The sequence below is a fragment of the Phaethon lepturus genome, unplaced genomic scaffold, assembly GCF_000687285.1.
Source record: "Phaethon lepturus isolate BGI_N335 unplaced genomic scaffold, ASM68728v1 scaffold16846, whole genome shotgun sequence".
Classification (NCBI taxonomy): domain Eukaryota; kingdom Metazoa; phylum Chordata; class Aves; order Phaethontiformes; family Phaethontidae; genus Phaethon; species Phaethon lepturus.
This window is the reverse complement of record NW_010545815.1, coordinates 1-25,158: the sequence shown is the minus strand read 5'-3', so window position 1 is coordinate 25,158 and position 25,158 is coordinate 1. Positions and strand designations below refer to the sequence as shown.

General features: G+C 35.0%; 1 protein-coding gene across 1 annotated transcript; it reads left to right on the top strand.

Moving 5' to 3' along the window:
• Positions 1-1,383: 1,383 nt before the first annotated feature.
• On the top strand, positions 1,384-21,825 carry LOC104622343 (neural cell adhesion molecule 2-like; the record flags this gene model as incomplete). The annotated part of the gene is made up of 7 exons (XM_010289086.1): positions 1,384-1,426; positions 2,949-3,023; positions 3,811-4,017; positions 5,251-5,394; positions 9,711-9,848; positions 16,118-16,235; positions 21,665-21,825. Coding segments are annotated over exons 1-7 (886 nt in total), but the record flags the coding sequence as incomplete, so codon positions are not given.
• Positions 21,826-25,158: the final 3,333 nt, after the last annotated feature.

Below are 25,158 nucleotides of genomic sequence, written 5' to 3'. Positions count from 1 at the left end.
TTAAAGTTCTAACATATTCATGAGTAAAATTCGTCACATTGAAAAGTTAGTTTGGAGTGTAATACTCGCCACCTACTGAAGATGTTTGTCTTGTTTTACTTTTGTACCAATTGTACAAAAGGAATCTAGTGAGCTTGGGACATTCAGTATACACTGTAGTTCATGTTGCAGTTTTCAAAAAGGTGAAATATTTCCACATACACAGAATAGACCGTAACTGTTATACTTCAAGACTGAAAACCCCAAATTCTTGAAACAGTTTTTTTAAACTTCAGATACACCCCAGTTCTCTACTATGCATAATACCTAATGAAAATGTAGATTATTTTCTTCTCTAAAAAATTAGTCTTTTTTTGTCTGTTTGACATTTTCTGTCTTGATTAGAGCTTGACATTAACGTGATTCTCTTTATCTTTGTTATTAGTTTACGAACATCTATTGTGCAATTTTGTAAGGTAATGGATGTTAAAGAGCTACAGCTACTTAGGGTGATGATAGTGCTGTAATTGTGATTATTGAAGAGTGCATAGTTATTTTGCATGAAGAAGCCCTTCACCGATAGTACTGGCCATGTTGGCTAGGTTATTCATAGGGTCATGGGATCATAAGGTATTTCAAGGTGGAAGGGACTTAAGAAGGTCTCTAGTCCAACCTCCTGCTCAAAGTGGGGTCAATTAAAAGACAGACCAGATTGTTCAAGGCTTTATCGTGTGAGCTCCTGAAACCTCAAAGACCAGATATTGCATCATCTTTCTGGGCAATCTGCTTCACTTTCTCGCTGTCCACATCATGAAAAAGTTTCTCCTTATGCTCAGCCTGAACCTGTCTTGTTTCAACTCATCTTCTGTCTATCTGCCATACACCACCATGAAGAGCCTGGCTCCGTCGTCTTGATGAACTCCCGATAGGTATGGGCATGTGGCTGTTAGGTTCCCCTGCAGCGCTCACTTCTGCAGCCTGAACAAGCCTAGTTTCGCCCAGCCTCTCCTCACCAGTGGTATGACTCCCAACAGGTTATTCTCTCCCAGGTGCAGAACTTAGCATTTATCCCTATTGAATATTAATTCCTGTTGATATTGTTCCTGTTATACATTCTTCCAGTCTCTCTAGGTCAATGACCTCCTTCACATCATTGATAAAGGTGTTAAATAGGACAGATCCCAGCAGAGAACCCTACAGTACCCCACTTTTTACTGGTCTCTGGGTAGGGTATGACCCATTAGCCACTGCCTTCTAAGCCTAACCATCCAACTAGGGTTTTACCAGCACAGCTTTCCAGTCATCCGGACTGTAACACCCTAACTTGATGTGGTGGGTTGACTTTGTCTGGCAGCCAAGCACCCACACAGCCACTTGGTCACCCCCACAACCAGCAAGACAGGGATGAAAATAGGAAGACGGGGAGTGAGAAAACTCATGGGTCAAGGTAAAGACAGGAAAATCACTGGCATATTACTGTTGTGGGCAAAACAGGCTCTATCATTATCAACCATTAACATAAACATTTAAGTACTGATATGAGTATTGTGAAACAAAGACAAATACTTAAACACTTAGGGAAAGCACCTTTCTTCCCCTTTCCAAAGTTCCAGATACCTCTTCTTCCCCATACCTAGTCTCCACTTCCCTTGTTATCACCAGCAATGCAGGTTACACTCAGTCCCTTCAGTGAGGTGATGGGTGATGCAGGACGTTGGGGTGAAGACATAGTGGTTTCTTTCCGCCATTCCTTCTTTCCCACTCTTTTCTTCCACTGCTCCTTCTGCCTAGCTCATTTCCTCTGTTTCATTGTGGATTATGCACAGGCCAAAGTCCTTTTGGAGATGTACTTGCTCTGGCATGGGCTTATGCATGGGCTACAGTCCCTTCAGGGGTGTTACCAGTTGTACCATGGAGCACCTCCTATTGCTCTGGTCTTTTTGTTCCTCTGTCTTGGAGTTCTAAAAGGTGCCACAAACTCCTGCAACTGGCTTAGCTATGTCCTGCTGTGAAGCCAGCTAGAACTGGCTGTGTCTGTCACAGTGCAACCCCTGACCTTCCTCCCACAGAAATCACCCTTGCACTATCTCCCGCTACCAAAACCTTGCTATTTATATGCAATACACTTGAATATGAGAATATTGTGGGTGGCAGTGTCAAAAGCCGTAGTAAAGTCAAGGTAATTGCCACCCACTGTTCTTCCCTCATCTACAAAACTAATCATTTTATCCTAGAAGGCAATGGGGTTGATCAGGCATGATTTATGGTCAGTCTGTGCTGAATGTTCCCAGTCACTTTATTCTCACTAGATTTTTGGTTTCATGTTCATGTGTATGTGCGGGAGAAGGATGGACTTCACAACTCTATGAGAGTTATATTCCGAAGCCGTTTATTGTCTTGTCTGACTCCAATATATATCATAATTTTCGCTTAGTCACTGCGCACACACTCATGATTGGTTACAACTTGTTACACACATTATTGCAATTGGCTATATACAAAATACCACGCGCTGTCCACGCGCCCCTCACACAGTCAGGATTGCTGCTTGCAGGTGTTCCTGTTTTCCTCGCTTCTTCTTAGTTGTTTACCACAGCTCCTTCTCCTCAAGGCCGAGCCGTGCAGATATCCAGCTGTTTACCAGCTTCTCAGTGCCACAGCTCCTTCTCCTTAAGATCGAGCCATGCAGGGTGATCCCAACATGTATTCCTTTTTCTTTTTTTTCTTTAATTTTGTCCTCAGTTGTAGGATGTGAGGCTGTTAACTTTCGTGTGACATCTTTTCTTTATTTTGATTGTTTTTTCCACCTCTATATACACTCTGGTTCAAAAGATACAATGCTTAGCAGAAACTTGTCAGATTTGTTGAACAGATTCTATAGTATAGAATGAGACAACAAAAAAAACTGAAAACATAATTTAAACTGATAAATGCTAAAATGCATTCACAACCTACTTTATATTTTTCAGCTCTACTTCAAGTTACAATTTCACTTAGCAAAGTTGAGCTCAGCGTGGGTGAATCCAAATTCTTCACATGCACAGGTATGTATTTAGTTGTAGGTGTGTATTTTTGTTAGATTTTTGATCTCCTACATAATTTAAAACGGAATTAATTGATTCACAATACTAACTTAAAGTAGCATATTTTTGTATATTCACATTGACTTGTGAAAATTGTGATAAATAGTAGATCTTCACGGGCTGCACGTTTCCAGCCTAGAAACTATTCATTTCAAACCCCGAATCATTCTGTTTAAATCGTCTATATCAGTACCAGTAATTCATATCTGTTAGAATGCTGCTTTTGTTAAAATATTTTCACCTGTCTAAACTAAGGAGTTAAGCTATTAGGCTAAGCTTTAGTTCCCTCTCCAACCTAATGAGACACCCAAAGAGTCTTTTCTGGTGAGGCCTATACCAGTCAAAAGGAGAAAGGTTTGCATTTGCAGCTGCTTGATGTGGATCCTCGATGTTGCTGAGGATCTGATCTTCCATTGATAATGACACATGGCCTGACTAGACTGACAACCCAACTGGCTGATGACTTGACCTGACTGCTGAACAGCCTGTTTCTTTCCTTTAAGACTTTTTACCTTTCTGTGTTTATTGTTTTCCCTCTTGAATCCCTGAGCCACTAGTTATCCTGTCTCAACAATCATACATCTGCCTGAAGTTTTGTCTTGCTTATCTTTCCAGAGACTTTCTCACAACTTGCATAATTTAGCAATTCTCTGACATTGCGTAGACATTGTACATTGGGTGGCCTTATGCATTGCGTAATATCTACCTGAACTTCTTATGTTGGATTGTTTTTTGGTTTTATTTATAGCCATTGGTGAGCCTGACAATATAGATTGGTATAATCCACAAGGAGAGAAGATTGTTTCTAATCAAAGAGTGGTTGTTCAGAAAGAAGGTGTTCGATCACGTCTAACCATTTATAATGCGGATATAGAAGATGCTGGTATATATCGGTGTCAAGCAACAGATGCTAAAGGACAAACTCAAGAGGCTACTGTTGTTTTGGAAATCTATCGTAAGTAAAATATTATCAATTAACAAATGAAAGACTATGTTTTAAAAGCTACTGCTGTTGAGAAAGTAATGCCTATCAAAATATCTTCCCAGGCTCTGAACCTTATCTTCCAAATAATTACATCTCCTGCAATTTATTTAATAAATATTATGACAAACGCTTAAGTGATCTTAATATCACTTTGTAATATTGTAGATCACTTGTCCTTTGTGTCTTAGAATGCCATCTTGTGAGGGTGCATTGTATGGCCCTCATGGAAAAGAGGAAATATGAGAAAAATGTTATGTCAACATAATTCTTATTACAAGTGCATCTACAGTCTATTACAAATACGTACATAAATAAAAGTGCAGGAAGCGCAATATACGTCAGTAAAAAAGTGGAGTTTAGACTGAAATGAACATGATACACTGTACTCCTAGGACCTGGTTCAGTACTCACTGATGTCTGTAAGAGTTTTTCTTTTGGCTTACATATGGTCACATACTTCAAACATTTCATACAAATACTCTGTAAAAGTATACAAGCGATGTATATAACAAAAGTGTGCTCCCTCTGCTGTGGGAACTGTGTGGATTATTTGAGCCTGCACTCCTGTTGATGCAAAAGGGTGACGCTGGAGTTGCATCTCTGACTTACGTTCTCCAAAGTGTCCTCTTAAACATAATTCACAGTCTTTGATCCTAGAGAACAGAGATCAGTTTGTTTCTTCTGTGTGCAAAAAAATCTTCCAGAATTTTTTTGTCAGGCGATTAGTTTCTGCATTAGACCTTGTATGAGGTCATGGATTAATGCCATTTGGACTTCTAATACTAAATATTTATTCAACCCACGAATAAAATTAAATATCAAGTTTGGTTATTTGGGGTTAGAATAATTAAAAACCCCATCAGAGCTAAAAAAGTCCTGTTATTTCCTCGAAAGAGTTCCAAAACTGGGCTCTACAACATTGAAAACAATGAAAAATTTATTTATAAAACATGCTTAGTTTATATAACTAAAACAAAGATTTTCATAATGCAAAATGATTGTAAAATCATTTCTACAAACAGAGTGAAAGTCATGTTTCCAGGATCATTTGAGTCTAATCTGGGAAAATTATATTATGGAAATATTTCTGTATTATCACAATGAGAAGTCTTAATAGTTATCTTTATCTGAATTGGTGTCACATAAGTTTACTGCTGAGTGAACTGGAAGACTCTTACTATATTTTGTTTTCTTCCTTTTCAGAAAAGCTCACTTTCCGAGACATAGTATCTCCACAAGAGTTCAGGCAGGGAGAAGATGCAGAAGTTGTTTGCCGTGTTACTAGTTCACCTGCTCCCATTGTCAGCTGGTTGTATCGGAATGAGGAAGTCACAACTATTGCTGACAGTTAGTATTTTGGTAACTCTTTAAGTTATACATTCTAATTAATATTAAAATATTATTGTAAAAGACGACTAGTCACAATATAGTGGAGGGTGGATTTTGCTTAGCCCATCAACTTAAGTAGAATGTAACCAGGTTCTGTGGTCTACAGAGAGTCCTATTACATGGTTTCCTTCATGTATAATTTTTTTCTGATTGGAAATTTTGTCTAAATGTAACACGAGGGTCCAATTCCCAAAAGATTGCTGGGAGCTCCTTCGCAGGAACTCTTCCTGGGTTGCCATGGATGTAGGAGTTGAACACATTTTTAAAACACACACAGATAAACAACTTTGTGCACACAAAGCTATGACACTGAGCAAAGAATGCATTGACTTTGGTATACCTGCACATTAGCTCAGAGAATTCCAGGTGGACAGGCTTTTTGCACTATTATGAGAATTTACTTGTAAGAGTATAAGCTACCTTTTGAGTTACAAACAACTGTGATATAGGTGATCTGTTTAGGCTAGGTTCCCTAGCAGTTAGACTGGTAAAGTTAAACAAAGATGAATTTCACTTTCCCCACATGCAAGTTCTAACCCTGTAGAGAGACAGTTAATCAGGCATATAGAATTTTTGTGATTTACCCCCTCAAAAGCTGTGAACCAGTTTTTCAGTGCTGTCTCAATAGTATTCTTTGCCTTGATGGAAAAGAAGACTTTCCACATGTTCTGGAAATGGAACTAAGAGTATTGATGAACCAGCTTATGCATCTTCTCATCAGTCTTTATCTCCGCATGTACTAAAACTCAAGGTTGTAGTGTATGCACTTAAAATTCTTGTTCTTTAGATATTATTTTTATTTCAAAATGAAAATGAAAAGTTATATTTGGTCTCTTATGACATCACGTAAACAAATGTGGAGCAGTTGCTGAAGGGAAAAAAAAGAAATGTTTGATGTTTCTGGACTCCGTTTTACACTCCTCTGTATTATGAAAGAAAGATTTGATTAAACTTCTTTCTTCTTTAGCATATCCTATCCCTTCTGTCATCTAGAAACAGACAGTAAAAAGAAATAGCAAACTTCAACACTTAGGGAAAAAAAGTTGAAATTTTGATATGTGTAACTGATCAGTGGATGTAGATGAGACATAGAAGATTTTGAAAAATAAGAACTCTGAAAACAAAGCAAGATTTGGCAATTTAGCAAAAAGTGTTTTTCAAGGATGCATCTCAGAGCTTGAAAAAGTAAAAGTACCTCAAAGATCTCTCTCAAAAATTTTTAATGTTGCCATTTTATTTGTTTCTCCAATCAATATGTCTGCTGTAGGATTAGCAAAGGGAATAAAGCAACATTTCCTTTCTTTTTCAAAATCATACATTCCGAAGATTGTAAGTTTTTAAATTTAAATGCATAAATTTGTCTTTTTAACCATTTTCTTTCACAATGCTTACAGTGTAAAAAAGGTAGAATGATAGAAACCAGTTTTAATTTTGGCAGAATACTTACCTTATGTTCAGATCTAGACCCATCTAAGATCCCCGTCATGCTTGGGAGGAAGTAAGGTTTTAAGTAATGTAAAAATAGGACATTGTGAACTTTGTGAGTTTATGCAATGTCTACATGGGTTTATAATGCAGGCTGAAAAAGAGTATACCAAATCTTACAGTTAAGAATTTTTTTTTATGCCTTTTGAAATAAAAAGACTCAGTTTCACATTACATTTCTAGCTTCAAAATCCCAGGTGAAGGATTAGTACCTGTAAGCTATTTGCATAATTTTAAATTAAATAACATCAAATTTGTCTGTCATATTCTAAATGGCGTCTATTTAAAAAGTAACTGATTATTCTTGCTGGGTTTTGGTTCATAGTAGGCTAAAATGCTGAATAATTTCATATCCGTATCCAAACTGAATTGGATATTGCAGTTTATTTCTGGGGCATGAGAAAGCAGTTTCTATTTTAATCATTCTAGCACTAGCATAATAGGAAGACATGAAATAATGTCATTGCTTTAATTTCATGGCTTTTCTGTTATATTCTTGACCATTTACCTGTTGTATATGTTACAACTAGTGGGATTTTTGCAGCACAGACTTTTGACTATTTCAGTTTTGCAAATTCTTGACAATTACAATTATCTATCATATTTGTATATTCCTTTTAAACAGAATCCTCATTTCTTCTCCCAGAAGGCATGTGCACAAAATCAGAAGTGAAATCAGAAGATTTTTGCTGTGTAGTAGGCCCATAGCTGAAATAGCTATAGCTGAAATAGCCTCTCACCATTCTGAATTACTTTCTGTATATTCCAAGTAACCTACCTGCATTGCAGATCATTCTAAGATTTATAGTCTCTTTTGAGTCCTGCAAAGAAAGATGTGAGTAAGAAACATGGGAGTGGCTGTCCATTCTTCAGTAAAAGAAAAAAACCAACAACAAACAACCAAAACCCGAGGTGAACAATGACCTCCAAAAGTCTTTCTGCTCTTACACTGTATGTCTAAGGTTCAATAGAGCAATATATAAAGCATAATTTTGTGGGAATGTTCTGAGAATTTCTCTATTGTTTTCAAGAGCTGAATTGTCATGACTTATAATTCCATTGTATGGGGGTCAGGGATATTTTACTAGCTATAAAAGTGAATGGGACTGTTTTCATTGATCAGATCTTATCTGGAGTCATAAGTAATTTGCTATGTTTGTGCACAATTCTGGGGCTTCAAAGGACATTAAATACAACTCATTCTACAGTGCTTAAAGCAAATATAGAAATTTTAGGTACAGACATTTGTATATTAGTTTATGGTTGGAGTTAACCTCAGAAGATTAGCTGACACTGTTAATACAAATATGCTACATATAAATTACCCACTATCTGTATAAATATGCATGTTTTATTCTGTCACTGATCAAATCATTATGGTTTGTCAGAATTCCGCTGTCAGGTTAGCAGTTTTCTATAAACATATCACAGGTGCGGTATTTAACTATAATGCATGTAGAAAATTGTATAGAAATTGATAGAAAATGTTGGGGACTGGTGCATCCTTCATGTTTCCCTTATGCTTTGATATGTTTTATTGTTTTACATTCTCAATTATGTAATTCTATTAGGGTAGGGATTTTTTTGCCCCACATAGGTATTTTTAGTATATAAGATGATTTTCTTCAGGACCACAATTTATATATGATAAAAGTTCTGGAAAACTATTAGAATTTACTTTTTGAAAATCCATCTAGTTACAGTTCTAGGTAACTGCATGTTATCTTATGGTTGGTGTGGTCCATAAAAAAGCATTCTCTCTTATTCTGAAGGACTAGATAAGACAGACTTCAAATGAGCAAGACTTAACTATTTTTCTCATTCCTCTCTCTCAGTTGCTGCGCAGCTTTTTTTGCCCTTTGTTATACACATTTTCCCCGGGGTGCCACCACCTTGGCTGCGGGGCTCGGCTGTGCCCTGCAGTAGATCCACTGGAGCTCACTGGAACCAGCTGTGTCTGGCACAGAGCACCCCTGGCCTCCCTACAGCCCTGCTGCTGGCAACATCTGGCCATGTAAACCCGATACACTAGTTCAGACAGAAAGGAGAGAAAAAAATAGACTCAGTTTACTCTTGCAGATTATAATTTTGCTGCTGCACGTGCAGGAAAATCTATGCACACTTGTTCAGAATCTGATTTTTTCAATGAACTTCAACTACTCGGAAGGTCTATTGAATTTCAGTTTATGTTGGACTATGCAGAAGGTGGAGTGGTTTGTTGGATTATGTCTTTGTACCCATTTCTATGAAGTGTTAGACTATGGTGGGATTCCTTGTTGACTAACAGTGAATGAACAAAGGAATTGAAGGAGGGAAAGAGAGCAAGCAAGCTGAGAAATGTTTAAGCATAGTGCTGTAAAATGGGCACAAAGACAGTTGGCTGATCTAGATAGAGAGGGAAGAAGCATTTTCTTACTTATTTTCTTATAAATTGCTCAATTTATCTTTTTCCCTTCTCTTTAATCTTTTTGATATTCTGTGTAGGCGTTCATGAATAATCCACTTGTTTAGCAATAATTTATAAATTTAACTTACATTTGATGACTCCTCAGAGTAAGTAGAAAGTTATGGATGGAAAATCCAGGTTGAATTTCGGGAAATAGCAATGTATTCTGGAGTGGGGGGAAAAAAAATTCTTGTCTGCCATTTTACTTTTAAATTGGTAAATGTTTTGTCAATACGCATTCTGATTGTACAGAGAAAGTATATAAATAAAACTCATTTAAGTTAGCATTCTTTATGTTGTCTTGATTTACTGACACCACTTAATCTCTTACTTGCATTTCTAGATCGATTTGCAATATTAGCAAACAATAATCTCCAAATTCTTAACATCAATAAAAGTGACGAAGGTGTATACAGATGTGAAGGAAGAGTGGAAGCCAGAGGAGAAATTGACTTTCGGGACATAATTGTTATTGTGAATGGTAAGGAGCAAAAATTTTTGAATTGACTTCTTGCTTTACTTTATTATCGTAGCCTATTTTAAAATATACCAGCTTCTAAAAAAACCTGATTAAACTGGTTAATATAGTTTTCATGTCTGTTTGGTATTGTTTTCCTATAAACGTAATTGCTTAATATTTAAAAAAAAATCTACGATACTGTGTAAATAGAATTCATTGCATTTCATAACATCAGTGTATATAAATATGTAAAAGATTATTGTTTTTAATCATTCACAGAACTTTAACAATCACTGCAAGACTTGAGTTTCAAATTATAATTAGTAGTTCAGTCACCCTGTATTTTTCAGTGTTCTGTCATTTACTGTTAAAAAAACACACTTGATTTCTCGTAGTTATTCAACTTCACTGCATTGAACATATTTTATTAATTGTCCCAAAAGTCACATATACACTCTATTAAAATTAACAGTATTACTGCTGGATTTTCAACTTTTTATTCTTATAAGGATTAAAATATATAACAAAATAAGAGTAAAATACATAACAAGTTATCTGAAAAGTGTCATTATACATTTTGTCAGTTTATAATAAACCTCTAAGAAGGAATAAGAACGGGTTAAGACAAGATGGAGCATTTAGCTCAACATCTCTCTTAAATTCAGGGTTGACCTGCTGAAAAATATATCTCTCTTCATATAATGTTTGGAAAGGACACAGTTCATGAAGAGCGTTTTCACAGTTTTTCAATGAAACTATTTCCGTCGTGCCTGTTAGGTTCTGAGTTTCAAATGACAGGTCCTTCTCAGCAAATCCCAGTTTACAGAAGTCATTATGTAAGTTGCATTCTCAGTTAATTTCAGTAGAAAGAGCAGGTTCTGGCACAGGTATTATTTAATCAATGTAGTCAATAGCAGGATTCTTTGAAGCAGAATTATTTAGATTGTTTTAGATAGTATACAGGAGTGGCAAGCAAATGGGTGATTATCCTACATATTGTGATAGAATACAACAGTACATGCCCTATGCACTGCGAAGACCCCCAACAAATGGCTTTCCTCTCTGTGCGTTGTGGTACTGCATTACCTTGAGTCCTGGTTATATGTAGTTCCAACAGTGCCTTGAGTCCTGGTTATATGTAGTTCCAACAGTGCATCTGATAGCATTTAAAATGCTGAATGAGATTTTCTTCTGCTGCTATTTGTGTACATAGATAATATGAACTTACATTCTGAACACCTTTCACTTCTATCTGATATACAATATGCGGTTGAGCGAAGAGCGAGCCTGTATTTAACCTAAAACATAAATTGCAAACTATGGTCTGACTTCACAACTTTTATTGATTTGGTTCTTCATATATTTATTATGACTCTAGACAAAGCTAACACTAGACTTCAGTTCATAGTGTTGGGAGAAAGGGTTGCCGATTGAGCGATTCTGACATGGTTGCTCATGTACTGCAGTATCAATTAAGAGCTATTTTCTGCTTCATTTATAGAAATAAATAGGTTTTCCTACATAAAGCTGAGTGTATTAAACTTGGCCCAAAATGACTTTTAGAGTAATATTAAAAATCACGAAGAAAGAAAAATTGTAGTTCTCTTCCATGAAAAGGAAAACCTATGAAGGAATTGGATTCAGAAAAGAAAAGAAAAAAAGAAAAAAAGGAGCAATCTGTAGGCTAGTAAAAGCTACATGGCTGTATTTCCACCATGTCTCCTTTTCAGAAAAAATAAGCAGTCATGCTTATTTTGGATGATAATCAAAGCTTGGTATAAAAAGAAAAAGCTATCATGACAGTATTTATATGTAGAAACTATTTAAATTTAGAACATCACTGTTTTATTGCAGTAGTGCCTACAGGATCTATAGAAAGATCTAAGATCTTTACAAACACATGGTAAGAACCATCAGGTCTCCAAAGCTGGATAAAGTGCAGCTAAACAACAAAGAAATAGGAATACTTCAGGAGAGATGGCACACTGTGTGACCCATAATTTTACATTTAAAAAAAATTAAATTTTTGTGAGTCTGTAGGGAGAGGTGAATATAGAGAATTATGAGATTAATAATTAAATTAATAATATTAGCCCTTGCTCTCTCATCTGTGTTTAGGGTTCACAGTGGAAATACATTTTCAGGAGGAATACAGGGGCTGATACTGTAGCTTTGCTGATTTATTTGGAGAGTAGCAGAATTCTCCATGTATGATGTTTCTCTGCTGCGAACAGTATATGAGTATGTTGCTTTCTAAATGTCATCTTTATTATAGAGCAAGAGTTGATATGGTTTATATTTCTGCAGATACAATTTATTTCAATGATTATACATACTTCACTTAAAAATGTAAGCTATGTAGAACTGTGTAAAATCTTGATTCTCTTTTGCAAGAATAGTGTTGAAATTTAATTAAAAAAGAAACTCTTAGCTATCCTTTCACTCATTGCCTTCTGGTTAGAGTATTATCTATGGTGCAGGTGACCCCTACCTCCTCTGATTCAGGGCAAAGACCTGAACGAAGATCACCTCTTCTGTGAACAATACTTTATTTGGTACTGTTTCTCTGCCTTTCTGCCCAACTAAAAAGGGAGGACAGAGAGAGTGGAAAAACATTGTGACAGCCTAAGAGCACCCGAGCCCTACAGCAAGCTGATGAAGACCAATCTCTCAGAGGTAGATGATATGGGATCAAATCCTCTCAAGAGGAGGAGAAAATTAAACTAGGATGAAATCTAAGATTCTCATATTTAAGAACAAGAGGCAAGTTCCCTCATGGGCCATTTTGGTCATAACTTAATCATCTCTGCCCATGTGGATGGTACTTGCCTATAGAATGGTTTCTTGTGCTATGTGGAAGCAAGAAAAATTAATCACCTCTAGAACTATTACTATAAAATTAAGGATTAGATCGTGCAACCACCCAAATAAAATGGTGAAAAGCCACTCCCCAAATGATTTAAGAAAATGTTGCAAAAATTCATTTTTTTTCTTTGCCTAAAGTTAGATGGCTGTACCCATATTTGGGTGCCTAAGTAGCAGAAATTTTCACAGTTCATGAAGTAACATGTGCAGGTGAGGTTGACTAAGTGGAAATGATTCGAGCTTTTTAACTTGGATACCTGGATGGAATGTTGTATTTTCCTTATTAACAATGACTTCCTAAAAAACTAAAGTTATGTAACTTTAAGAATTTTTATTTTTCTTTTTATTTTTTATTTTTAGTGGAGTAGTAAGTAGAATGAATTTCTTATAAATTTCTTACATTAACAAGGGAATTTCTTGTTTTATAATCATGATATAAATTTAAAATACTGTAGTCTTGGGGTGAAATAATGGGCACTTGCAACTACATGTAAAAATAATGTTGTAGAGATGTATCTCATTTTGAAGAGAAGGAATTAACAAAGACAGTGGTGTGTAATTTGAAAATATTTCTTCCATTCTGCACTCCATCTGAATGCTAAACTGGTTGACATAACAGGAAGAAGAGAATAAAAGGATAACATTTCCATCAGACCATAGTAGAGTATGTTCTTTTCCGTACCAGTGTCTAAACTAGCTGATCATAGCAGCAGTTATGACTCAGGTCACATGCACATAGTTTTAAAAACTAAAAACTGTAAAAGAAGCTATTTTCAAAGTGATATTCAGTCTTCTGGTTAGTGTTGCAAGACCGTGCTCTATAGTTTGATGGTGAAGGCCCTGAAATGCAACACAAATCCTCTCTCTACTAATTTATGGAAAAGAAGAAAACTGAGTAAATTTGCAGAGGAAATTTTAAAATGTTTGCCTAGATTATTGGCCCACAAATTAATAGATTCATTGCCCTGGGAACATGGTATTTCCATACCTGATCTGTAACCGAGGCAATTTCAGATAGGAAATAAGTGATCTGTGAAACAGACGTAACATAAAAAAGTATGAAAGTAACTTACAGTAAGGAAATGTATGTTAGAAAATCTTTTTAGTTTTATCTGGCTGTTCATTACATTGCGTTTTTTGGGGGGGTTGGGGTTTTTTTTTGGTTTTTTATAATGCTCTAAAGATTAAATACAAACAGAATGCAACTTTACTCAATAATAGTTAAAAGTAAATCGTGGAACAAAGTTTGATATATGAAATGTAGTTTCTAATATATGGAAAACTTTGGGGATTATAATGGATAATAAACTGATACACATTTGAGCTAGATAATCTCTTTAAAATGTAATGCTTAGATATCTTTTTCTACTTGCAACACTGAACTTTTTATAGCATTACTTCTCTACCCATATTTACAATAAGGTCTAAATGGCAGGTTTTTGGGGAAAAAAAAAAAGGTTGGTATGAAATAGAACAAACTAATTCAAGTCCTTCTGAAAACAAAAACTTATTTTTTGTTCCTCTCTATCTCTCTGTGTAAATGGGCTTATTAGGTTTATTTCTTGTAAGTTTTCTTTCCTGTCTGGGAAGTTCCATAAATTGAATAAACTTCCTGAACTAACTGACACACATGAAAAAGAATTGTTTTCACTTCAGTGTGACTGGATTTTACGATTTTGCTTTAAGTTTGAAATGTGAGAGACTTGCGAGTATAGCTTCATTTGACTTTTCCTCTTTTAGGTCCAATCTTTAGTTCCATCCTATGTAGATGCAAGAACAGAACCAACAGACATCTTCTCAGAAAGAATGATGAGTAAAATAAAATCTGACTTTTGGGGAAAAAAAAAATTCCTTGTCATTGCAGTATCTCTTGGAAGACTGAAAATGTGCTGAAGTAATGTGCTGAACCAAGTCATAGTCCTGTAGTTCTTCATTGTGAGCAGTGAAGAACGTGCTACTGCTGGCAAAGAATTGTTTCATCCCCTCACATTACTGAGTACATTTTCAGGTCTAGACATTAAAATGCGCTGCAAAATGGCTAAAATGTATATAACATTTTGTAAGTGACATTTTTTCATGGAATATGTTGCACAACAGAAGGTTTTGTATGCTGATTAATGGTCGGTGTAATTTCAGGTAGGAAAGAAGTGATCTGTGAAGCACTTAAATTTCAGCGCACCATTAGAAAGTGTAAAAAGTACATAACATTTACTTACTGATCATTAATAATTCTGGTAAATTATTTTCTAGTAATTTGATATATTTCAGGTTCAGAAGCTGGAAAAGCTTCTGAAGTAGCATACTAAATCTAAAATATTTGGTGCAAGCAACAGAAGTTGATTCTCAACAGTTTGTGAGAAAAATCTGTGAAAGTGCAATGGGAAGTTAAAAGTAAATTCACTGGGGTTGCCTGATTCTCCTTTTCTCTAGCATAAGTTAAAGCTAAAAAGGATAACTCTGAGTCACTCTGGCGACAGGATGGTCTACCGGCAGAGACCTATATTTTGTGAAGCTCTAATCTTCTTTTTCCCTTTCCTCTCACTTTCCCTGACATTCCTTCTTTTCGACATACCCTATTCCTTCCAGTCTGCTGGGATTGTTTTTATTTGTTTATTTGTTTGCAGTTAATGGAAACAGATTTAGGACTGCTGTCTTAAAATTACCAAATGAAGAGAGATATTAAATATCAGCCTGTGAGTTGTTCTGTCTTAAATATTACTGCTATTTTTCTCTCAGGCAGAAGTTCTCTGTGAACTGTTACAATTTTAGTAGTAACTTCATCCCATCAAAAAAAGACAGAATTTGTCGCTCTCAGAATACAATTACAATTTTTGGAAATACAATGTCCAAAAATAGATTGTATCCATTGGGTTCTATTATGTTTCACCTTTTGAAGCTGGTGATACTCTTACACAGGAAATATGCAGGAATTCAGTAAAGAGAATCAAATTTGCATAACCAAGACTACTGCATACTGACACCTGTTTTAAAAGCACTGTCTGACATCAGTACATAGTTGTCTGTCAGCTTTATAATTGAAAGATAAAAAAGGCTAGAGATACATTTTAATTTGAGATAGTTAAATTAGTGCCAATCATAACTGCTGTGTCTTATACATGCTAGGTATAAGTTCAATCACTTTAAAATGTTCTGTAAGAAAATTGAAGAACTGCTGAAAAAGACTTTTAAAAAATTTATTCTAGTGCACAAAAAAAGGTTATAAATGTCCTGATAATATTAAAAATTTTGTGTTTAAGAAAAATAAGGGAATACTAATAGCAGTAATTCATATTGTAACTTCATCCCTAAGTGTAACTATAAATTCCAAAATTAGTAAATGATCCTGTTCTGTGCTTTAAATTTATCTGGAAGCACATAAAATCATTTATTTTTCCATTAATAGGACATAATGTTTTATTTTTCAGTTCCCCCTGCAATTACTCTGCTACAGAAATCCTTTAATGCCACTGCAGATCGAGGAGAGGCAATAACTTTGTTCTGCAGAGCCACGGGATCACCTCCACCTGAAATCAATTGGTATAGGTAAGTTCAGTTGAGATGTGTACATCAGAGCACATTGTTTTAATGTGTCACAATTTTCTATCACAGTCCATTAATCTGTGCAACCTTAATTTCTTTACTGAATTTTAAAAGCATTTGCTGTCTATTTCTGTCCTAACTTCTAAAGCTAGGTTCAGCATTAATAAGTGAATGAAGTCACACAAATTCAGTTGCACTCAGGTTACAAACAAGTGAAATAGATGTAAAAAGTAACTAAAATAACATTTTGACATGATTTCTTCATATTTGAGGGGAAACAAATAGGGCTGAAGCAATGAGTCCATATCTCAAAAATGATACAAGCCAAACTCTCACAACTTTTGCTTATGAATGTATCAGGTAAAAACATATGCAGTTATGCAATAAATAAATTTCCAATATAGATCAACAATACTGATAACAAAGATAACATTTTCCCCATCTGTAAAAATAAATTCTAACCCTAACTCTCCATTTCAGTGAGATTCAGAAAGAGATATGGCTTTAGACACCCCTAGGATATGGGAATGTTTCATTGAGTAAGTTTCAAGTGTGTTTTATGTAATTTTAAAAACGTAGTATAATAACATTTTGAAATTGGAATGCTTTTGAAGTTCACGTATGTCTTTTTGATGATGTCAATGACATGAACATAACACAGCCATATAATTTTGGAACATTTACCATATAACACTTATAAAAATTTAAGTATCTATACACTCTCTATATTCTTTCAATTTTAACAAAGATGTTCATCAGTCCTGGGATATAAAGTATCTCAGACTCCTCATAGAAGTAAACATTTCTATTTTAGACTTGAATAATTTACATCTACATATATTATTTAGGTGAATTAAAATCTCAATGCATTTTCAAAATGGTCATAGAAGCAATTTCCATGAATTCTTAATCTCCTTTGGAATCTTTGAAAAATGTTAGATTCATTTTAAGTGTTAGCTTCCTTTGACTGACACATTTATCTTAACATGTCATGTCAAATGTTTCTCTCGTGCAATTTGAATCTCAGGAGATGTAAATAAATAGAATGCAAAGTTCATTCCTTAATTAAAATTGGCTTAGAATTCAAAATTTAGTGAAGACGAGGAAAAGGGAAAAAAATATGCAGAGCGCAAATTAAAGAACTGATAAGGAATTCAAACTAAGGTTGTACATTCTGATTATTTAATACCTTTGACATATTTTTTTACAGGGTATGTCTTATCTGGCCAAAATTGTTAAGAGTTGTCTGAAATCTGGTATTCTAAATGGCCTTATTGTAAGACAACCAACATTAATTTTGTATATTATTAAGAAAGAATAAATACATTTCCTCAGTTTGTGGATTTCTCTGTTTACAGTTGTGGGGGTTTTTTCAATATTTTATAAATATTACAGTATGCACATAGGCTAAGTGTCTTGGAGAGACACTTCTTTCTGTCTACTGATCAGAGTCTACTGAAAGATTTTCCTTTGGTTTGCCAGCCCCTGTGGCAACTGACTTTTTAAAATCATTAATTAAATATTTTTGTAAAGATTTTACAAAAGCTTCACACACTTGTGTACTGAATACTGGATCTTAAATGACAAAGCTTCTGTTCTGTTCCTTTTTCAGGAACTATCTCATAGTGAGGAAAATTGACTTATGTGCCTCCCTTCCCTGTTGTGGGTTTTTTTTTTTTCTTTTTTTCATTGTTGTTTTATTTTGTCTTATTAGGCTATAAATTATTAGCAGTAGAAAATATTCTTGCTTTTTTATTTGCTGACAGTGAGAGGTTGTAAAATGGTAGGTGGAAAAGGTCCCTGGTCTCTATAACAGAATATTATCATTGATATGCAAACAGGGGAAAAAAAAGAGAGAGGAGCTAAATTATTTCTTCTGGAGGAAGCAAACTTAATTCTAAATTGTATTCCAGTACTAAATTTCTGCATCAAATTTCTGAAATCTCTGTCCTGAATGTTCATGTCCCTTTTCACTCACATATTGGTCGCCAGTGAAAAGGATTCAGAATCTGCTAATATCTTCTCCTTGTCCTTGGACTTTTCTCACAGATATGTCAAGATAAAGACCTTAGTTTTCTGGAATTTTTCAGATATCAACTATATCAACATAATCCTTCTTGATTTCAAGAAAAACCTAGAAAGTATTGTCAGTGATAGGAAAGTATCAAAACTAATTTATTTAATATTAATATGTATGTCATCCATTGAGAACCTAACTGAATCAGCATTAATGGACAAGTGTTGTATTCCCAACTTCATCCTGTTTAGTGTATTTTTTGATGTTGAATGTAAATTAATATTAACCTCAGTTTTATGTAAGTGCTTCTTTTTTCATAAACAACTGGAATTACATCTTGAATTTGACTAAGTGTTAATGCTGATTCTGGAAGCATTATGATGTTTGGTTACAGCAAGTTATGGGAATCATGTGTTCCATTTTATTCCCAACTGTACCGTTTATATGTGTGAGTTCAGTCATTTTATTTAATTTGCCTCAGATTAACCATTTGAAAAACGGGCATGTGTAATAAAATTACTTAATGGAAGCCTGTTTTCTGAATACGTAACTATGCTAAGGAAAGAAGTCCAGGAGATGCAAACTATTATAACAGACAATAATGTTTCTTTGTAAAACATTCAAAAATATACTGACTGTTGTGGAGAGCTGAGGAAAAGCTCTGACAAAAAATTGTGGGAAAGATTTTTATTCCATTCTGCTGGAGGATTTTTATTATATTGTATAGGAAGTACATCCATACCTGTTGAGATGGTTCTTCAAAATTAAGGACCTGTTTTATACACAGTTCAGCGTTCTCATGTCTTTGTTGCCTTTAAAAATGTGCTCTGACACCAGTTATTCTCTCATTGTCTCTGTTGAAGTTTCTTTAGCAAGGCCTGCATAATTTGGATCTATCATTGTGTAGTCTTATCTTTCTTAAAATCCACTGATATTTTAGTCAATTAAAAGAGAAATTCTCTTGATTATCTTTTCTCTTTTTTCTTTTACATTTTTGGAAACTATTTTGTTCTGACCCTGTGTCCCTATTCAAAGTACTCTAAGATGGCACTTGAGGACATGGTTTAGTGGTGGACTTGGCAGTGTTAGGTTTATGGTTGGACTCAATGTTCTTAAAGGTCTTTTCCGACCTAAATTTTTCTATGATTCTATTCAATGAACTGATTCAACACATTGACTTCATGAAAAATGACAGTACTATTGAGGTGGCTTATATATCCCTCTGTGTTGACTGTAAGCAAGATGCTGGATGACACAGTAGTTTCAAGCTTTAATGTCTTTAAGATAGTATCTAATGTGGCAAAACTTTAACTATTTACATTGAACCTTTTCATTTCCAGGTGCTGACAGAGTTTAAGATTTTGTCGATTTAAAATGGAGGCATCTGAACTAATGTGTCAGTCTTTCTTGAAAAAATGCTTTAGTTCACTTAGAAATTTGTCAGTTTGCAATACCTAGTCAAGAAGAAAGGTCAGCAAGGTTTAGTTGCTGGTCTATTTAATATGCATATATACTTTATTGATACTTCATGGACCGAGAGAATCTAATTCTTTCACCACTTAACTGATATCTCTATTGTAGCTGATATTACATTAGTATAAAGCATAACCTTAATACACTAATAGAATTCAATTAGCCAGGACTGAAAGATAAAGATCCAAATGAACAGGTCATGACCTGGAAGTCTTTATTCATGTGAGTAGTCCTACTGAAAACATGATAATCGTTCACATCTGTGGAGATAATTTACACTAGTAATGTTTAGTTGGCTCAGTCTTTACTGACAGGACTTAGAATTAGCTGACAAAAGAAATAATGTACTTTTAATGTGTTATTCATGTTTTCCTGTTCTCCAATATCAGCATCAATCTGAATCTCTCCTGTTTGCTGGAAGGTCCAGGGAGATGCTCATAATTCTCACTTCTGCTTATAAATTGTCATAGATATGGGTAATGTTTGCGATAACAGGCATTTGGAAACTACTTTTGACCTTGAATATAGACTTCTGTCTCCTAACAGAAATCACTAAATTTTTTTGTGAAACCACCTATGTGGAAAATTAGACCTTTTCTGTTCTGCAAAATAATTTCTATGATTTGCTTTGGAAAGGAGATGAACCAAGTATCACAGTAATACCTTGAAGTGGACAGCTAAATGGACTAGAGTTATTTACAAGAAATATTACTAAAATGCAAGCTATATAGATACCAGGGGAATCCTGTTAAGGGATATTAATGTTCCCAAGAAAGAAGCAATTATTTGCACTTTTAGAGAAAATATTATTTTATAAAATATGAAATATATGTAGTTATCAGCATTATGTGAGAAAGTGAAAATCATTGTTGCTCAAATCTTGAAATAAAACTAGATGTCCTAACTAGGCATATTGAATAGAATAGAGTATTTCAGTTATGCATATTGGCTTCATTTCACAAATAGTTTGTTTTCAAGAAGTTGGCATTGTCAGCAGGATTATCAATGCTTGTGAAAATCATTTGAAAGGCAATTGTTGTGGAGGTGCTTATGTGAAGGGACTGTTGACGAGTCAACAGAAACAAGAGCAAAAGAAGCCTACAGAAAACAAGGCAGAATGAGAAGAAATCAAAAAAGTAAGAATTGCACTCTTGAAAAATAAACTGTTTTGATAACTGTGTATATGCCAAGGTGCTCAAATGGACCAGTCAAGCCTCAGTCAACCCTCAGAGTTGTTCACAGGTTTTATTATTTCTGTACCATCTGGTCAGAACTCATTCTAACACCTGGAGACATGCCTGCTTACTAAGTTGTGGCTAGCCAACAAAAACTGAGAGGAAATAATTTGGCAGGGTTCTTTATATGCCAATAGGTTCTAAAGTAATTTAAAGTATTTTTTATATGTTTGTACATTGTTACTAATGTGAACTGCAACAGTTACACTTTCAAAATACACTTTTAAATATTTCAGACATACAAGTATGTATTTGTGTAACTGATTTCCTTCTATCCTTCCTTGAGTACAAGCGGTATGTTAGAGTTCTATTCACAGGCATTTTTCTAACATTAAGTCAATATCGAACATTTAAGAATAAAGATTTTATAGTATTTTTAATACGCATATGTTTTAGAACCTGACAATAAAATTGTGAAGCTGGGGTCTTGAACATCAAAATGCAGTTAAGAATGCATTTCTTGTGTCTAGAATGTGCACACTCTTATGAAAAACCACTGTGATCCTGCAGAACTTTTTTTGTCAAGCTAAAATCAACTCCCTTCTATACATACTGCCAATTTATGCCACATGAGTTAATGCATTTTTGAGGCTAGCATAATAGTAGTCTTTTCCCTCAAAGATTATTTTCAACATATTGATGCTTAGCACATTATTTCAGACTTTGGAACCTACTGGTTGATTTATACATCGTTTTTATTTTTTTAGGAACGGTAAACTTATTGAAGAAAATGAAAAATATATGCTGAGAGGAAGCGATACAGAACTAACAATAAAAGATATAAAAAATATTGATGCGGGTGCTTATATCTGTAATGCAAAAAACAAAGCAGGAAATGACAAAAAACAAACATTCCTTCAAGTTTTTGGTAAGTACTGCATAGTATGTTCCATCCTTCTTTTTTAAATAAACAGTAGAGAACTGAGGTTATAATTCACAATTTTCAGTGGAACAGCAGTCCTGCAAGGTGTCTGCTGCTGCAGCAAACCATTCTCTGTATAATTTTACAGCTTTTTCCTCCCTGTTGTCTACTTTAACCATTACACCTGACTTTAATTTCGAAAAGACTATCCTCGACATTTGCTTTTCTACTATTCAGATACAATACAATGGAGTGTTAAATTATTAATTCACTCTGGTTTTGCTTTAAAAGTTAGCTGCTTGCAAGAAAACCAAGAGGAGAAAAAGGGGAAAATTCTAAAAGGGGAAAAACAAGGTTATTTGGACTTCTAAACAGTGGGGTTTTTTATAAGAACACACCAGGCAGAGGTCTTCCTGATTTTTTATTTGTTTTTCTTTCTTGATTTTTAGTTTTTTAAGTGCATGATTGCAGATGTAGTCACAAAGATATTGTCTGATCTGAGTTTCAAAGGACACAAATAATATGAAAACTTAGTTCTCTTTCTGTCGTCTACCACCCTATCTGTGTTCATGTTTCTCTCGTAGAGCTTCTCATATCTTCTTCATAGAGCTTCTCATTATCTTCTCATAGAGCTGATAATTTATTTGAAGTTTTCTATAACTATAACCTAGTGAGAATTGGCATCTGTGTAGAATGTAGAAAACCTCCCTCAGAATTACTGTGCAGGATCACGGCTGTAGCTTATTTATAAAAAATCCACAAAAAAGTAATGTGTTTGGGTTTTTGACATGAAGTGTAGCTTGCAGTGGAGAGAAAGACCATTTGTATTTGAACAGCTAAAGCACATACTTAGGATCATGGGAAATTAAATTTTCAGGCCCGGTTAAAACTAATAGTAATTTATACAAAGTGAAAGATCTTGAACAGGAGAGGCTGAGCTGCTAGCTTGCACTGGAAGATCTAAACTGTTGCGTTGGATAATGCTGTCATTTGGGATCTGGGGGCCTGAGGCTTAAGCCATGGAGTCAGGAGAACAGGTTAGCTGTGTCTGCCTCCCACTGTCTCTCCTGTTTGGGAAACCCTTCATAGCGCTCCACGCTGTGCTGTCTCCAGTGCTCCCCGCTCCGGATGTGTTGCCTAAAGATTGGGCTAATTTGTTGTTCTGAGGTGCTTGTAAGTTATTCCCAATTACTTTTCAAAGGAAAGACGATGAAATACGATTTTAAAATTCATCTTAGCCTCAAGGTGTAGAGCTTCTCGAAGATTTATGTGAAGAAACCGAAACTTTTTATTCAATTGTATTTCCAAAATTACCCCCCCCCAAAAAAAAATTGAAGGAATAGAAAAGACTTGCTTGTTTTCATATGACTTTACAGAAGCTTCAGACAGAAATAATTTTGTGTGTTATTCAAGTAATTTTAAGTATGGATGAAATTTACGTAGTTTTTGCCTGAGGCAAAGTAACTTTTTAATGCAAGGAATAGGGAAAGGGAGACACCAGACTAAGAGTGAGTATTTCCTGTATGCATTCTTCCATCTTTTAACAACCGCTATTATGGGGACGCCCTGGAAAGCTAAATCCAAATGATTTAATAGATACCATGAGTTTGTTTAATCCATTATGAACCTACACATCCTTTTTGTTTCCATGACATCCTAAGCTCCTAAATTCCTTACCTGACTTCTTTCTTGCATGAAAAATTATTTCTTATGTTTAAGTTTGGAGCCTATTCATTTCTTTGGCTCATAATTTTCATTTTAAGATAAAAAGTGAAGAATAATTCCTTATGTTCTTTACATTAAATGCAGTTTTCTATCTCACTAGTTCTTTTATTTTCTAAGCTGAGAGTTTCCAATCTATTTAGTTTCTCCTGCTTTGGCAAACATTATGAATCTCTGAACGACTCATTCCTGTACCTTTCCAGTTATAAACCCCTGTTTGTGAAATGGCAAGGCAAAAATGGCGTTCAGGATTCATGTCTTGGGGGGAACCTGGCTGTTCAGCAGCACAGAACTGCTTCTGATTTGATCTCGGTGCCTTCTCTCACATTCTGTTTGCCTCCCTGGCTCTCCCTGAGCGCTGAACTGCTGTTTCCACAGACTGTCTGCAGTGTCTCCCAGGTCTCTTTCCTGAGCGGTTATAGCTACTTTAGAGCACATCACTGAGTATGTATATTTAGAGTTATTTTTCCTGTGTGCTTTACTACTGGATATATTTAAATTAGATTATAATAATCTATGTCCTGTTAGTTTGACCTTAAGGAATAGTATCGTTAATTAAGCCTCTTACCTTATTTGTAATCTCTAAAGCTAGTGTGATTTTAGTCTAATATTGCTTTTACAAAGTTCACCTCTACTGTCAGTCTGAAAATGTGGAGCAGAGTTATATTCTTTCCTACAAAGAACTTTACTTTTTCTTCTGTGTCTTTCACACAAGTTAAACTCACAGTCATATATACAGCCAACAACTTACTACACTTTTCTTCCCCTTAAATGTATTCAAACAACTGCCATCTGAAAATGGCAAGGCAGATGGCTGATAATTATAGCTAAATAGTACACAAACCACCAGGTTGTGTTAAAATGACCTATTAAATTACATTATTCTTTCCCACTCCATTCACTTGCTTGTCTCCCCTACCTGCTATCTTTAATTTTAATTTACAGTGCAAACTCCTTGGGGCAATGACTATTCTTTCTACTGCAACAGGGCTCTGGTAGGGTTGAAACTTGTCGTAACAGTAATGTAACCATAATGCAATAAAAATAACAATAACATTATAACATTCAGCATTTAAAATTTCTAGTACTCTGCACTTTTGCATGAACACGCCCATCTTAGTGTCGTCTAACACATGCATATGTTTAGTTTCCATGCATGACCTAGGTTTTTTTGTTCAATGGGGGTTTTTTTGTTTCCAGTGTCAGTGTTAAAAAAGCTATTTTGTCCTCATGTCAAATTCTTACTCTGACAGGTTTTCTGGAACACTAACACACATATAGAAACCTGTACACACAGACTCTGCTCTCCCCAATTCTTTGATCTTTATTACTGCTTTTTATATACTCTACTGAATAGAAGTTAGAAGAATAAAGAAAGCCCTGTTTCCGTCAGAGGATTTCTTACTGATCATGGTTTGGTAATCTCTGTCTGTCATCCTGTTACCTGCTATACTTCTCTCTGTATCATTACCTATTACTACCTAAAAGATCTCATCCATATTAATGCTTAGGCCTTGTGCTAACATTTTTCATACAGATCTCATCCATATTAATGCTTAGGCCTTGTGGTAAGATTTTTCATGATCAACTCGTTTATGTTTAGTCTTTCTGAATCAC